The 15,827-nt window shown below is 41.3% G+C and overlaps 1 protein-coding gene across 1 annotated transcript in view; it reads right to left on the bottom strand.

Moving 5' to 3' along the window:
- The window catches only part of CCNY (cyclin Y), a 115,930-nt gene extending 101,606 nt beyond the window's left edge, over window positions 1-14,324 (bottom strand). The window contains exon 1 of the mRNA XM_056485524.1: window positions 13,807-14,324. Coding sequence (XP_056341499.1) covers window positions 13,807-13,960 — 154 coding nt within the window. The 5' untranslated portion in view covers window positions 13,961-14,324. The remainder of the gene's footprint in view (window positions 1-13,806) is intronic.
- Window positions 14,325-15,827: the final 1,503 nt, after the last annotated feature.

The following is a 15,827-nucleotide window of genomic DNA, read 5'->3' as shown; positions in this document are numbered from 1 at the left end:
TACTTGTTAACATGGAGATTGTTTTGCTTGAAAGATGCCAGCTGATATTTTTAATTCTAGCTTGCAGTGTCAAGATACTGTCTTTAAAAAAATTAAAATCTTTCATATCAGGAAAATAAAAATTTCCATTAAGAGGAAGAGGACATATATTAACTTAAAAATAAATCCTGTTCCTAAGAGCCAGGCATAGTATTTGCAAATTATTTAATATTCAAATAGTTTTCAGTTTTCTTTGTTCATATCACCAATCCTTTTCTTTTTTTTAAATTTCATATTTCTGATAAATAGAGAGCCAAGGAGATTTCTTACTGCTCTCTGAGCTTGAAAACACATAAGTTACCCATTATTAACATATTATACTAATAAGCACAAGCATGAACACAAAGTGTTGTTCATCACAACAACCTTCATTTGCAAGTAATTTCTGATTCTCCATTGTTTGCCAGGTGAATGTACTACCACAAAGATGACAATTATCCCTTTTAATCAAAGGAATGAAACTAATGGAAATAATTAATGCTAACTACCAATATATTGGCTATTTAATTAAAATACAAAGGCATGTGCCTGGACATAGCTGCTATATAGCATCAGGAAACTCTGACTTTTTCCCCACATCTATTTTGAATTCCATTACAAAAAATACACTCAGCCCAAGTTTAGGTATGGCACCAAAAAATGCTATCATGATCAAACTCTGGATAATAACTTCAGCTTGATATGATAAGAAAGCTTACTTGTGGCAAAACAATAAACCCTGCCAAAAAGAGATAAACAGAAGACAAAAGAGAAGAGAAGGATACAAGGAAAACTTAGAGCAAGAAAAAAGACACCAGACCCAAAGAGCAAGATAGACAGGAAATGCCACTTAGCAGTGGCATAAAACTGGTTTTTTGAACCAAGTCTTGGGTTTCTCCCCAAACAATAAGTAAATAATGTCACATCTTAATTGAAAGATGCCACAGAGATCTTTCCAGAGATCAAACAGTTCCTGGGTAAAACTTATTTTCCAGCTAACAGGTAGGTATTACCAACTCTCTAGAAGACATCAATAATCAAGTTTTATCAGTGCATGCTTGCCCCATTATTTTCTATCAGATATGAAGAAGAACGTACCTCAGTTACTTGAGGAAAGAGAACTGCAGCAAGCAGTATGAAACTAACAGGACTGTTTAGAAATCAGATGCAATATCCTCTTTCAACAAGCACCTTGCTGAACACTAAGAGTCTTGCAAGAGCAAGTTCCATGCTCTGAATTACTCCAACAGGACTTATTCCCACATGGGTCCTGGTTAGAAAATTTATCATAGGAATTAATTGTGTGATAACAACAGTTTAGGTGCTTTAGTATAATTGCAAATATAAGTGTTTTACAGCCAGCAATGCACTTGAGTACCACTGCACTGCTGAAGTGAAGCTTCACACTTAATTCTATACTTTTGCACCCCTGCCAAAGCATTTTCATCATTAATTATCCCACTCCTCATTTGATAATTACCTGTAACAGCTTATTTCTGGTATACCTGCACCAAAGCTATTTTACCTCAATGAAAACCAGGATTAAAACCCCCATGTAAGAACTGACAATGACTCAAGCAGGTCAGCACATTCTCATGAAATCTAGTTGCAATAAAATACAGTTTTTATTGCATAAACAAGAGAAATTATACAGCTGCATACATTATACAGTTATACATTTGACAGTATGCTGATGTGACACATGCTGATGTGACATTCCCTCCAGTTTTGACTAGCACAGAATCACCAGTGTGAAGGAATTTCTGGTGGAGATGATGGCATGGCCAGCAAGGGGAGCAGAGCAAGCACTCATGACAATTTCAGGAGCTTTCTGCAAAACACCTTCTAGAAGTAGACAACAGGGACAGAGAGCTCTTCTGACCCACAAATTAAAACCCTCATGTGGCCAAGAGCCCAGACTAACAAAGCCAAGAGAAGGAAGTGCACCAGACACAGTCCCACAAGTGGAACCTCTAGGTGCCACCACTACCTGGCAGGGCAGGACTGGGCTGGACTCAGGAACCCAACAGGGACAGCACAACTGCCCTTCCTGCCCTGCCAGCCCCTCAGGTAACCCTGGCCAGAAGAGGCCAGCCACCAATCCCACTGGGCAATGCTGAGCTCAAGCACATTCCCACTACTTCAACAGAAAGAAAATATTTTCCAGCAAGAGACTCTATCTTCCAATTAGGACACACCAAATCAGTCAGATTTCAGTCCCCTAATAGAAACCAAGAAGGGCCTTCATTTGCATGAGGAAAGAAATGCAAAAACACATGGTTAGAGAAGATTTACATACAGCTGGACACATTGAATAATGGGCAGAGTATAATTACAAAGATGGTAATTACCAGGAAATTTTTTCCATGAAATGCAGATCTTAAGATTTCTATCAACTAGTTCTCTTTTCAGTTTTTTATTCAGAAGAAAGCAGTGTATATGTATTCCATACTCTTTAAAAAGAAAAAAAAACCTACACAGCTTCACAGCCTGTTTTAAGAATTACACCATGGTTCATTTGCAGTCCCCAACTGTAATCCAGGACATATATTCATCACTAAAAACACATCTCCAAAAGACATGAAGAAAGTTATAGAGATTAAAATGCACTTCGAAGTCCAAAGAGACAATGCAGAAATACAGAAATTTTACCAATTTGTGGATAACCATCACACAGATCCAAGAGAACAAGGACTATTTTCTTGTCTGTAAAACATGTAGGAGAGGGAGGAAAACAGGAATGTGCAGCAAATGTTGAAATGAAAACATGACGTAAGATAATAGAGGGCTTGGAAATCAATGCTGACAGTTATGATGCCACCCTGGAATCTTCACTGACCCTGCTCTAGAACAAACTGTAATTGCTGTGCACTTCTCATCACTGAAAAAGAACTGTGAAACAGAAGGGGTCAAGCAAGAGGAGATCAGACCAGGGAAAGGATGTCTGTGTGGGTAGAAGGAGGTTGGCTGAGCATAGTCAGGAGGCAAGCAAGGCAGATTATGACAGAGTGAGACAAAACAAAGGGGAAGAGGGGAAAGGACATAAAAATCAGACAGTCTTGGTAAAGCAACAAGGATGAAGAAATCATCAAAAATGATTGGAAGAATGATCAAAAAGGAATATATTTATCTTTCAGCTCAAAGCTGCTTTCACCATTGTACTAGAAGCACACCAAAAATCAATAAACTAATTTCTCACTTTAAAAATATGTTTAACAAATGTATTGGAGTATAGTAAGACTTTAAGAGCAAAGTTTTCATTGAAGACCACACACACACACAAAAATAAAATAATTGGGGGCAGAATCTGCTACCTAATTGTAGCCTGCTCTTCTACCAAAGCCCGGATGCTTTGCCTTCACTTCTGGAGCTTCCTGCAGCTCTCAGACATCCCAAAGACAAATGGCACACTGGGTTTGCACATTTATCCAGCAGGCTGGTACCAGAGCAGGCCCTGAGCCACCAGGAGCAGGAGGACACTCGGGCACAGAGCCATGGCAGGGCTTTGCAGGGATCACCCACGGCCAGCACCTCCTCTGGAGCACCTGGCAGCAGTCAGTGCCAGCACCATTCCTCACTGGAATAACCCTGCAGAGCCAGTACGAGTACATTTGCTCACTCCCTACATTAAATACACTGGCATATCCATGGGAGCGAAATTTGAGATATTCAACACAAAAATCAGAGACAAAAGAAGTACAGAAGTGCTTCCTGAAGTTCTTTTCTCCTTTTCTACCCACAATCATACATAATTTCACTGCTGTTGAATTGCAAATTTATATTCAAAAATTGAAACGCGCAGTAAGGAGAAAAACAAAAGAAACAAAAAAAAAAAACACTTTCAGGTAAGTGAAAATATGAAAGCAGTTGTACAATATAAGTTCAGGTTCTCATGTAGTAATATAAAACCTCATTGTTTGGATTGCATGAACTGTGACTCAAATACTTGTTACAAAAATAATTCTTTACCATAATAGTTTTTAAAGAAATATGACTTAATGTCATGAGCTTATTTTTCACAAAACAGTCACTTCCAGTCCAATTTAACTTGGCACTGTCCCGTTCACTTAAATATCCATTTTTGCCCAAGGGAAATCAGTTCCTAGATTTAGAATTTTCATCAGTGCTTATATATGGAATTTTAAACTATTTTTTTGTTTTCTTTGGCTTTCAAAGGCAGTATTGGTTTCTTTTTCCCCATGAAACAACCAGTTAAATCTCTCCTACTTCTTACTCTTTTTACCATAGGTAAAAAGATTTTTAGGCCATCTCAGCTCCAGAAATCCTTCCTGTACGTAACCCAAAGAAAAAGTACAGAAAACCCCCCATACAATTATAATTCCAATTTCTATATCCAACACAGAGAGTGTAACTGTATATTGTGAATGCAGCATTCTAGACACTAATCCCAAGTGAATTATCCTAAAAGAAAAGAGGACATTTAGCTGCATGAAGTGTGATTGGAAAGCTTAAAATACAATTGCACTTCCAAACTCTTCACATGCTTTCAACCTCCAGAGTGACTGTATAAATGCATATGGATTTCTGCCAGCTAGGAACAGTCACAACAACCAGCTCCAAGAAGGAAGTGCCACTGAGAGCTGTGCATTCACAGGGAGCATCAGGTGGGACTGACACACAGCTCAGAGCAGAGGCACATGCAGAAGATCTTGTTGTTCACTTGTGAAACTGGATTTTACCTTGATATCTCTTACCATCTGAACTTTGAAATCTGCTGCACATGATTTTAACAAGAAATATCATAATATTAACCAGATAAAGCTCATGTATCTTAATTTCAGAATCCTCAACAGATTTTACTAAGTTTGGAGATGCAATAGATTTAAGATTCTGCCTATAGAAGCAGTTGAATCTTTGCTAGCTACTAGAAATAAAATTCTTTGTAATAAAATCTGAAACTATTTTTTCCTTAATTACAAACAAGGCAGAATAATGCTGTGAATTTTTAGGTAAAATATTCTGCCACTGGACTTATTATTATGAATTTTAATTCTGTTTATTTCAGTCATATATTTAATAAACTTATATATTTCACAAACATATATATTTCATAAACTTTATAAAACCAAAATGAGTTCTTCAAAGTTCTCCAAAATGAAGAGAAAACAAAATAAACAGGAATAGAAAGAGATTTTAAAGACCCCAATTCCTAATAGAACTGGGCTCCTAAAGAACCAATTTGTTGTGCACTTCTCATCACTCAAAAAGAGCTGTGAAACAAAAGGGTCAAGTAAGAGATGAGACCAGGGACAGGATGTCTGTGTGTTGTGGGTAGAAGGTTGGGCTGAGCATAGGCAGGAGGCAAGTAATGCAGATGATGACAGAGTGATAAAAAACAAAGGGGAAGAAGGGAAGAACTAAAGAACCCAATTCCTGTGGCTCTACCTCCCAAACACACAGGAGACTGCAGCTCTATAATAAGCAAACCAACCGTCTGGAAATGAAAATTTCTTTCAGGATTATCTGCATGTTCTCAGTTGTAACAACTTCTTTTTCCAACCTGTATTTCACAATGGTTATTCTAACAGCATTCTTTGAAGAGGAGGAAGTGGGGAGGGACACCCACACCAAATTTGTAGAGGCTACAGTTCACTGAATGAAAACTGCATATATAACATAGGGACAACTTTTTTCAAGCTACAGAAACAGATGAGATCTAAAATCCCTAATATGAACCTAGGAATGAAGAGATCTAATTAATTTCAAATGTTGAAAGATCTTCTTCAAGGTCTTTAGATCACTTGCATCACTTTACCACACAACCCAGCTCACCAAGTACTTCAGAGATGTAATTACTGCTTGTAAAACTCACTGACCACAGCCTCAAAGTTTCTTTTAGTCAAAGCAGAGAAGCATGATCTGCTGTGTTCACGATCAGCCACTGGATCTTCTAATCCAATGCAATGCCCTTCCATAGGAAGGTCAGGAAGGAGGATAAAGAAACCACTGTATACTTAACTGCAAAATGGAAATATTGATAAATAGCACAAAAGCATAACTACTGCCAGTCATTTCACATACACAGCCTCATCTACTGACAATTTCTAAATAAACCCCTCCATAGAGAGCTTGCACAGAAGTGGAAAAGTGTAGGATAACAATGCAAAACATCTTTGCTGACCAAGCAGGGTTTCTTTCCCATGCAGTACTACTTACAATATCTGAAATGAATGTATTTTTTCCAGGAACAAAGATGGTAGTAAGTTTCTTCTTCAGTTGGAAGCATCCCTTAGGATGCCATAAAACAAATAACAACATGGCAACAAAAAGATACTTCTTCCCAGAATACTGATGTGAAGGGATAATATGCAAAACATGAACAGTTTTAAATATGCCAGTGATTCTAAATTCTGGATCCAATTCTGAATGTAGAAAAGAACCCCTGTATCACCAAGTCTTGCATCTTCTTTTACTAACACTGCACCTTTATCCTGCCATTTAGTGTAGCCTAACTTGACAAAGCCCTGGAGTACTCTGTATCTTCTGTAAGTTTTGTCTCCTTACAATCCAACTTTCTGATGCAGGAACAATCCATCAATTCCCACTCTTAATGAAATACCAACACAGCAAAGAAAAGAATCTTTTAAAATTTCAACATGTTCTCATATTGGTTTCAATAGTGTTGAAAGTAAATACTTTCACTTCCCATCTGATATCTTCTGGATCTCAGCCACAGCTGCATAAGAATCATTCTGCAGACCAAAAAAAAAAAAAAAAAAAAAAGCAAAAAGTCTGAGATACAACTTTTTAAACTAAGGCTGGGTGGAGTTTTATTTAAAAGAAAATTCCAAGGCAGTAGTTGAAGGCTGACTCTTCTTATTGCAGAGAGCAGGATATCACAGGGCAGACTCTCCCTCTAAGAGTCACAGAAGAAAAGAGAATGGGGAATGTTACACAAGGTGGATGAAAATTCGCTAAAATCTGGGGATTAGCTCTATTCCATAACACTGTCTGAGCATTCAGCTATTGCAGTTTTCTGCAACATTTTTACACCAACAAACACAGTAATAAAATGCCATTCACAGCACCAAAACCACTGATTTTATTGATACTTTGTGTTCAAACCAGCATAAGCTACAGGAGGAGAGCACAAGTTTTGCAGTGCAAACTACACCATAGCAAAGGTATTTCAGCAACATGGTTAGAACATTAGCCTGACTTAAAAGAATATGTATTGATTTCCAAAGAAATAAAGAGAGAAGGAAATAAATAGAAGTTGGACTTCAATGATCCTTGTGGGTCTTTTGCAACTCAGAATATTCTATGATTTTAACACCAGTTAATGGAAAATGTGAATCCTGATGATCTGAGAATCTTGCCTTAGCTGAATGATCTAAATAATCCTTTCCAATTTGCAGGCCCAAAATGTTATAGGCATTATGAGAAAAGAAACAAATTAAAACAAAAGGGGGAAAAAACAGGATTTTGTGGAAATTCTCCAACAGGTTTTCATCAGTAATTTTCCATTAATGCCAACCACAGCTCTTTAGCCAGCTCCATACTAGTTAAGGATTAGAAGCAGGAGCTTTGGCCTGAAAACTAAGTTCTTTTTCCACCCAGCTCAGGCTACTGAGCACTCCAGATTTAAAACCAGTCCTCCTAGAAGAAGCACAAGAGCTGGTGATGTTCCTACTGCACCAGCTGAGGGAATGGGTTATGGTGGTATATGGGGCTTACAAAATCAGCAACAAAAGATAGCTTAAGTTGAGCTCAGTAAAACCATCTCTGAACTTTGGTCAACTTCTGCAAAAGATTTCAGCTCAGGAAATGAACATCCCAACAGTCCATTTCAGCAATTCTGGAATATTTGCTTTTAAAGTTGGTTTGTAAGGAGATAAAACTCCTAACAAAACGTCTGTTCTTCTTACAGAATGTACAGAGGAAGTAGTAACTACTCCAGTGAAGGCAACACCTATGCACCCTGCTTGGAATGTAGTCCATCCATAGCTCTAGACTTAAAAGTTTTATGAATGCTTACTAGCTCTTCACATGCCATTTCAGAGAGGTATGGCACACATATTAAATATTTTGCAGGATGAAGTGAAAAAGATCACTCCATATGTCAGAACGCACACAGAAAATCAATAAATTTTAAAAGTTCTATTTATACAAGTTCAAAGGAAAGGAAAACAAGCAGAAGTATTGTTAATTCATTTCTACATGGAAAGCTCAGAGAAAAGCTATATATATGCTTTCAGTCTGCAAAGTCTATTTCATATTCTTGCAAAGATGTTAAACAAGGAAGATATTTAGACTATGTGTGACATGCAGCTGGATGGCAGGACAAAGACAAGGACAAGGCCAGTCATCAGGTAGTGCTAGACATTGCTCACTTATTACCCTTCCAGCCTCAGAATACACAGCAGAGAGCAGCCAGAAAAAGCATGCACAGTATCAATAACCTGCTGTATGTCCCACCAGGACTGGTTTTTATATTATCTGACCTGAGCAAGGCCTGAAGATGCAGTAAATACACCCTGGAAATCTGAAGAACCTCCAGTAAGTATATAAAATTAGGTAAAACAGCTATGACCACACAGTGAAGAGGTTTCCATTCCTTTTAAATACATTATTCTTATTACAAAACCCAAGGAAAAACAATCCAAATATAAATCCAAAAATATCCAAAACAACTCAAAATACAGTAGTTCTTTCATTTTCTGAGACCTATAATTTTAAGTTTTGTCCTTCTGTTACAAGTACCAATTTACCCACCCAAGATTGTGTAACTCACTTTCAAAGAAAATATTAATTGGATGGCAGTGCACTAATAAAATTTCTTGGAGGTAAGTTCAGATATGACTAGTCTTAGTATGTCCCCCTTTGAAAGCTTCTGCAGCTAAATATGTAAATACTGACTTCATACAGGGTGTAAATGTATTGGTTTGATGTGAACAGAGTAAAAATGAGGCTTTAGGAAGGCCTTGTACAACATGATGGTGTCTCTTAGGAGAAGAAGGGCACTGACAGAATAACCAGATGAGGCTGATAACAGAAGAAAAAAGAAACCTGTGCAAGAGGCCTCTTTAGCAAGGTGCAATATATGCCTAGGGTCACCAGTGTAGGCCACAGCAGGCTGTATTTTTAATTTTTTGATGCATCCAAATACAGGGGTACCTTGATACATGACCTCTGACAAATGCTTCGGTAGATAATGCCAAATACCAAATACCAAACAATAGCACTGAAAAACACATAGATCACCTCTGTGCTGGAGTTCTGGCTAGGGGAACACTTTTTGAAAGAGAATTTTCTGTAAACCAAACAGACTTTGTTTTGAAAGAAGGACTATCCTTTTACAATCCGTGTTTTAGCAGGAAGGTCTGTGTGCAGCACACTACATGTTTAATTTGCTTCTGAAACGCTTATGTCTTGACTTTTGTGAAGTAGGTCAGTTCCTTCACAATGTACAGCCCATCATGCTCTAGCTCTTGAAAACACCAGTATTCCCTTTCAGCAAAATTCCATTAGGTATATGGGGCAGACATTTTTAAACTTCCTTCTATTTTGCTAAAATCTTGTAATTCTTATGAAACCCAGCAGACAAGAAATACACAAATACTAACTAATCCCTAGTCAGAGACCCTCTTATGCCAGTTCCAAGAAGATGGACGGAAAAAAAATACTTCAATGAACAAATAAATAGTTTTTTTAATATCAGTCCATTCTTAGGAGCCTGTGCACTATGCAGCAAAAAAATTAACATGATTGACCCATCATAAAAAGGGCTGAAAAGGTTTATCAGTGATGCGCAGTTGTACAAGACATTATCTGAGCTAGCAATGCATGACCTAGTGACATTAGCAGAAGTTTACAAAGAGGGGAATAGTAAATCTGATTTTTGTGGGGTAAAGGGGTAAAAAGGGGAGAAGCTGATCACTAACAACCATCTTTTCTTGAAATAGCCTAGGAACCCTCCATCTAGCCTCTGTTTCAAGAGCAGCCTTTTGGCCAATTTCATTGTATGGTACCAGCTTTGCTTCACACCATCATACTTGTGGTAAGATGTTCCCTTTCGCCCCCTCACTACAGCTCCATATTTGAAAAGCTGACTGTAGAAACCATGCTTTAAACAGAGGAATCACACCTGAGAGGAAGCACACATGCTGCCTTCTCATGAGCTAAACCACCCCTGGCCCTGACTGTGACCTGCTGATGTAAAGAGTAAGTGGAGTCTGTGCTCAGCCCAGCCAGCGAGGACTCACACAATGCATACACCAAGGTGCTTTCATGGCTAGAACTGGGAAAAGTTTGCATCCAAAGTGACACAGAATTTGGTACATAAAGGTCTCAACCATTATTACTTATGGTTGCCATTTGATGGCAAACACATAGATGTAGAAATCGACAAGTTTTGAATCCACTGCCACAATTTTCTTAAAGTAAACTTCTAAATGCAAAGCACTGAAAAATGTGGAAGCTAAGCAACAAATCATCAAAACCAGAAGGTAACCTCTGTATGTTACAGTTACCCTCTTGCTCTTCCTCAAAAGAGGAAAACATTAAAAATCTGTTAGGTGTTCTTCATTATCACGGGCCTGTACAAACTAACAATAAAATAAACAAAAAAAGCATTCAGAAACAAACAAAACCAAAGTTTTCTGGTGACTGCACAATATTCAAGAGAGGCATTTTTGCATGTGTGGATTTTTGTAGAAGTTCACTACCTTCTTAGAAATTTGAGGGGAAGAAAAAAGAGGAAGAGAGGTGAATTCAAATTTACTATTCGCCAGAATAAATCTCTTGATAAATTCCTGTTCATCAAAACTCTTTCAAAATTCCCCTTCTCTTTAAGACACCAATTCATCTCTTTCAGATACCAATTCATAAACAGCTGTAAAATATTGCAGCAATTGAGATTTTTCTAGCAAAGTACCAGTGATGTAGAGGTATTTTGTCATAAAATCAATTCCTACTGCAAAAAATACTTTCTCTACCTATTCTTTGAAAAACTACTAGTGGATTGGGTATGGAACTTGAATGAGAGAAGAAAATTCAAAAGCATGATTTTGGAGGCAGATTTGATGAGTATTTCCTTATGAAGTACATAAGACAGGCAGATGTCAAACAGTTCCACTAGTACTAAAATTTCCAGTTAAATCACTCTAAGATTTGACATCCCTCCCTCTTTTTCTTTCTCCCTCTCATACTGGCAGAAACAGGGCCTGCAACAGTGAAAACCACGCATCTCTTAAAAGCTTAAAATAACCCACAGCTGATTTAAAGGTTCTAAAAGTTCTTGATTTACCCAGCTTTACCCACTTCAAAAAATAAAATGTTTCCTGAATTTCCATCAATATGAGCATGAAAACAACTTCCACACAAAACACAGTAGCTAAGACACTGCATGACATGATTTTTACAGTTCCTAAAAGTACCAGTGGCAAAGTAAACGCTTGTTAGAGACATGAATTTGCACTTTGAGACCTATCACTGACACATACACCCAAGCAGGATAGAAGGGCCCTCACTTGAAGAACAGTGAGAAATAAGTTTTAAGTGTCAAAAAAGTTTCCTTTCAGTGCATTAGTCTTTGTCATCATTTATTTAAATTTTTTAAAAAGCATAATTGGCAACACTACCAATCTGAGAAACCTTATGACTTGCAGGAACACTAAGGAATAAACACCCAGCATTCTCTCTTCACAACACAGATAACCAGTCTATTGTTCTTTCATTCTAAAATGGTAAAAATATCATCAGAGTTCTGTGAAGAGTTCTACTGTGAAGAGTTTTTCCCACCCCAGTGTCTCATCCATAAACCTCTGTATGCCACACAACTTCAAACAATCTAACAAAAAAAAACATAATAGCTAGTCTAACACAAAATAAAATTTCAGAAACAAGGAATCATCCTATTACATTTAATACTCAGTCATCATCTTTAACCAAGAGACTGTCAGTGAGCATGACTCCAGGGCAACACACCTGCAACAAAGCACACTTCAGAAAGTTGTTTTACCCAAGTCTGTCCAATTGTTTTGAATGTACAGACGTCTATTGTCACCAGTCCCCACACTGAAAACTTAATTCTCAAACTCTATCCATAAAAAGGGTCAGGAGTAGAGTAAAGCATAAAAAGGAAACCCATAACTGTTAGTTTTCAAATTTGAAGACAGCTTGCCCATTTGAAACTGTGGCATTGCAGTGACAGTGGCCCCAGATGAAAACCAATAAAATGTAAAATAAATAACGCATGAGGTATTTTCTTTTTTCTAGCAACAGGTTACAACTCTACACTTGACACATGCCACAGTTAAAAGGAAAAGAGAGAAAGAACACACATGTACCTTGACCCAACAAATTAAACAACCAACCAATAAAGATCTTCTGGATTTTTTTTTGCAAATAACTACTAAGATGCAGGAACTTATTTGCATTGTATGCACATTTTAACAAGTACACATGCACTTACTATTTCCATCAAAGCCTTTCTTCCCATCCTTAAAAAAAAAAAAAACCACACTGAGAACAAGGCATAAAACCCACACGTGTCTCTCTGACCGAAAACTTTAGTGCAGCCTGTGTTGCTATAGATGGAGAAATCCATACCATTGGAGAGAGCTGCATCCTGCTGCACTGTACAGCACTGATGCTGGAAGAATTAATCATTCACAGATCAACAATCGGTTCTTTCATCTCCCTGGCTTTCTCACATCAGGCCATTATGTATTTTTTTTCTGCCTACTGATCCTGTTACACTCAACTTTTCAGCTGCATGTAGCAAAGACATCTGAAAAACATTCCTGTATCTGAAAGTCACTGAAAGAAACCAGCGAGGGTACCTATACGTTTCCATGGGCTTCATAACTTTACCAGCGTCAAGAAGAGACTGAACACTGAATTCTGCACTAAAATCATAATCTAATAAGCTGTGAAAAAAATGTGGAAGGCAAACTGAAGGGCACCAAAGTCCTTCTTTCTGGCTTTCTACCAAAAGCAGTTCATGTGAACAAACCCATGAGGTAGCTGACCTTTTAGCAAGTAAAGTTTTAGGACTAAATACTTCAGCTAATCAAAAACTAAAGTACATGTATACATTAACTCAACCCACATCTTTAAAATAAAGCTGTATTCTTGCCAGCGTGAACGGCATCACCTCAGTCACGACTAAACCAACAGGAACATGGCTTTTTTAATATCTCTGCAGAGAAAGAGAGGGCAAGGCAGGATTCACGATGAGCACTGCGCCTCATCATGACACTAACGGAAGAAAAAGTCCCTGGAAGAGAAGGTTGTCATGGGAAACACTTCTCCCACTTTCATCGCTGGCAGGGTTTGTCCTTTAAGCGCTCGCCCCTGCAGAGGCCTGGCAGGTGACATCCCGGCAGGTGACGTGAGCTCGGCTCCGCCAGCCCTGCCAAGGGCGAGGGACGCTCCCCCGGGCCACAGCCGAGCCCCGGTGTCCCAGCCCGCCGGGACTGCCCGGAATGTCACCTCTCCACACTCTGAAGGGCGAAGGGTCTCGGCAGCGCAGCCCCGGGGCTGGAAAACCGCACCGTGCCAGAGGATGCGGCGCGGCGCGGGGATGCTCGCAGTCCCCGCCAGCAGGCACGGCTCTCCCGGGGACTGGAGCAGCTCTGGAGGCGGAACGTGCCGCGGCATCCCCGCGGGGGCGAGCAGGGGGAGCAGCCCCGGCACGGTGCGGGGCAGCGGGACCGGGACCGGCCCCGCCCGCGGGGAGCCCCGGCAGCGCCGCAGGGAGCGCAGGGCAGGGCAGGGCAGGGGGAGGGATGCGGGGCTCCGCGGGCCGCCCGCCGCGCTCACCGTCGATGTTCTCCCGGTCGCTGATGTGCTGCAGGTTGCAGCCCGTGTCCTCCCGGCTCAGCTCGGCCTCGGGGCGGTAGGACTCCAGCCGAGAGTGGGCATTCCGGCGCAGCTTGGGGCTGGAGGAGACGCAGCAGGACGTGGTGTTCCCCATCTTCTCTGCCCGGCCCCGGCCCGGCCCGGCTCGGGAGGAGGCGAGGGGCGGCCGGTCAGCGGGGGCGGCGGGAAGCCATGGGCGGCAGCGGCGACGAGAGGGAGCGGCGGCGGGGGAGGAGGCGGCGGCTGCGGCGCCCTGCGGCTGCACTCGCCCGCGGTTCCCCCCGGCGGCTCATCCGCGGAGGCGGCCCCGCAGCGCGGCCGCCGGCGTGGGCTGCGGCAGCTAAGCCGCCCTCCTGGGCGGGCGGGCAGCGCGGGGCCCGCCGGGGCACAGCCCCATCCTCCCCCGCCCCGCCAGCCGCCGGGCCCGCTCCGCGCACGCACCCACGCGGCAGCGGCGCAGCCTCCGCGGCAGCCACACCGCAGCAGCAGCGGCGGCGGCAGCTGCAGCCGCCCCGGGCGGCCCCCGCGAACCGGTTCCGGTTCAAGCGGGCGGTGACGCCTCCCGCCGGGCGGGCTGCGGAGCGCGGCTCGGCTGAGGGGCCGCCCCGGCGGAACCCCCTGAGCCGCGGGGCTCCCCGCGCTAGCCCCGGTCCCCGGCCCTGCTCAGCGGAGCTGCCGCGCTCGGCCGCGGACACTCCGCCCGGCGCAGGAGCTCGGCGCGCTGGTGCCGCAGGAGGAGCGGCAGGCGCTGCCCGCCCCGCACCAAGGGCAACAACAGCCCTTTGCCAATTTCAGCCTTTTGGACCCGCTTCCACCAGGAAATAGCCACTGGTGTCCCAGAGCTTTGTAGGGACTGCACGGATTCTTTGAGAACTTGCTAAACTCTCCTCTAGACTGACCGTCCCAAAGATAACACGCCACAGAGAAATGAGAGGGTGTGAAGTGCCCCTTTGTACCACCTTCCCTATGTTTAGGGCTTTCCCAGTCAAAATCCACTTTTGCCATATTTAAAGTATTCTTATAGATGGGGATGGTGAATGGCTTTCATTAGTCTTTTTTTGTTGTTTTGTGTTTTTTTTTCCTTTAAATCATTGTAATCTAAGCAAATCTCTTGACTGCTAGAGGTCTGAGTCATGGTAGTTGAATGGGTACACTGATAATTTGATAACAGAAAAGCACTTTTCTGTGTTTATAAAAGATGCTTTGACTCCCTGTGTCCAGGGAGCTATTACTTATTCTGTCAGGCATCTCATGATATCTGCTGTTTTCACAAGATCTGCTCAAGTCAGGTGATTACATGACAGACTTGTAGATTTTTATCTTACTTTTTTTTCAGATCACACATTTATTGATGCAAATGTGCTCTAGTGGGTTACAAAGAACCAAAAAGAAAGAAAAAGAATGTGAAATATTTTCAAAATAAAATTGTTTTGGAGATGTAACTGGTAACTAGTTTTGTGATGCTCCTCTCCTCAAACATGGATGGGCAGTAGATTTGGAGTTACATTTGTGTTTGAGTAACTCAAGATAGATTAAGGGTAGGTTCAGCAACTTTTTTTGTATTAGTGTATTCAGTAGTTTGTATCCAAAGGAAAATCTTTGCTGAGCTCTGCTTTAGAACTGCTGTCTAGGAGGATGTCATGCTAACTAGTTCCTTCCACCATGTCATCGTTTCCTGAGGGCACCTCAGCTCCTCCACTAGAGCTCACCTGCTCTCCAGCTGAGCCTGAGCCTGCTCAGACCAGGCCTAACTTTAACCTGGCAGCAGGGTAGGTTAAATCTCAAACAGGCATAAGCAACAATCAGAAAATCTCAACACCATTTTTAAAGAATCAAATCATCTCAGTATATATACAACAGAACAGTAAGATGTTACTGAAACACCTGGCTTACCACATCTTACAAGAGGACCTCAAACTAGTGAGATTCCTGTGGAAGACTTATCTGACCTGCCCTCTTAAATCCCACCTTCCCATAGCAAT

Source organism: Oenanthe melanoleuca, chromosome 2, assembly GCF_029582105.1.
Source record: "Oenanthe melanoleuca isolate GR-GAL-2019-014 chromosome 2, OMel1.0, whole genome shotgun sequence".
Classification (NCBI taxonomy): Eukaryota; Metazoa; Chordata; class Aves; order Passeriformes; family Muscicapidae; genus Oenanthe; species Oenanthe melanoleuca.
This window is presented reverse-complemented; position numbering and strand designations above follow the sequence as displayed.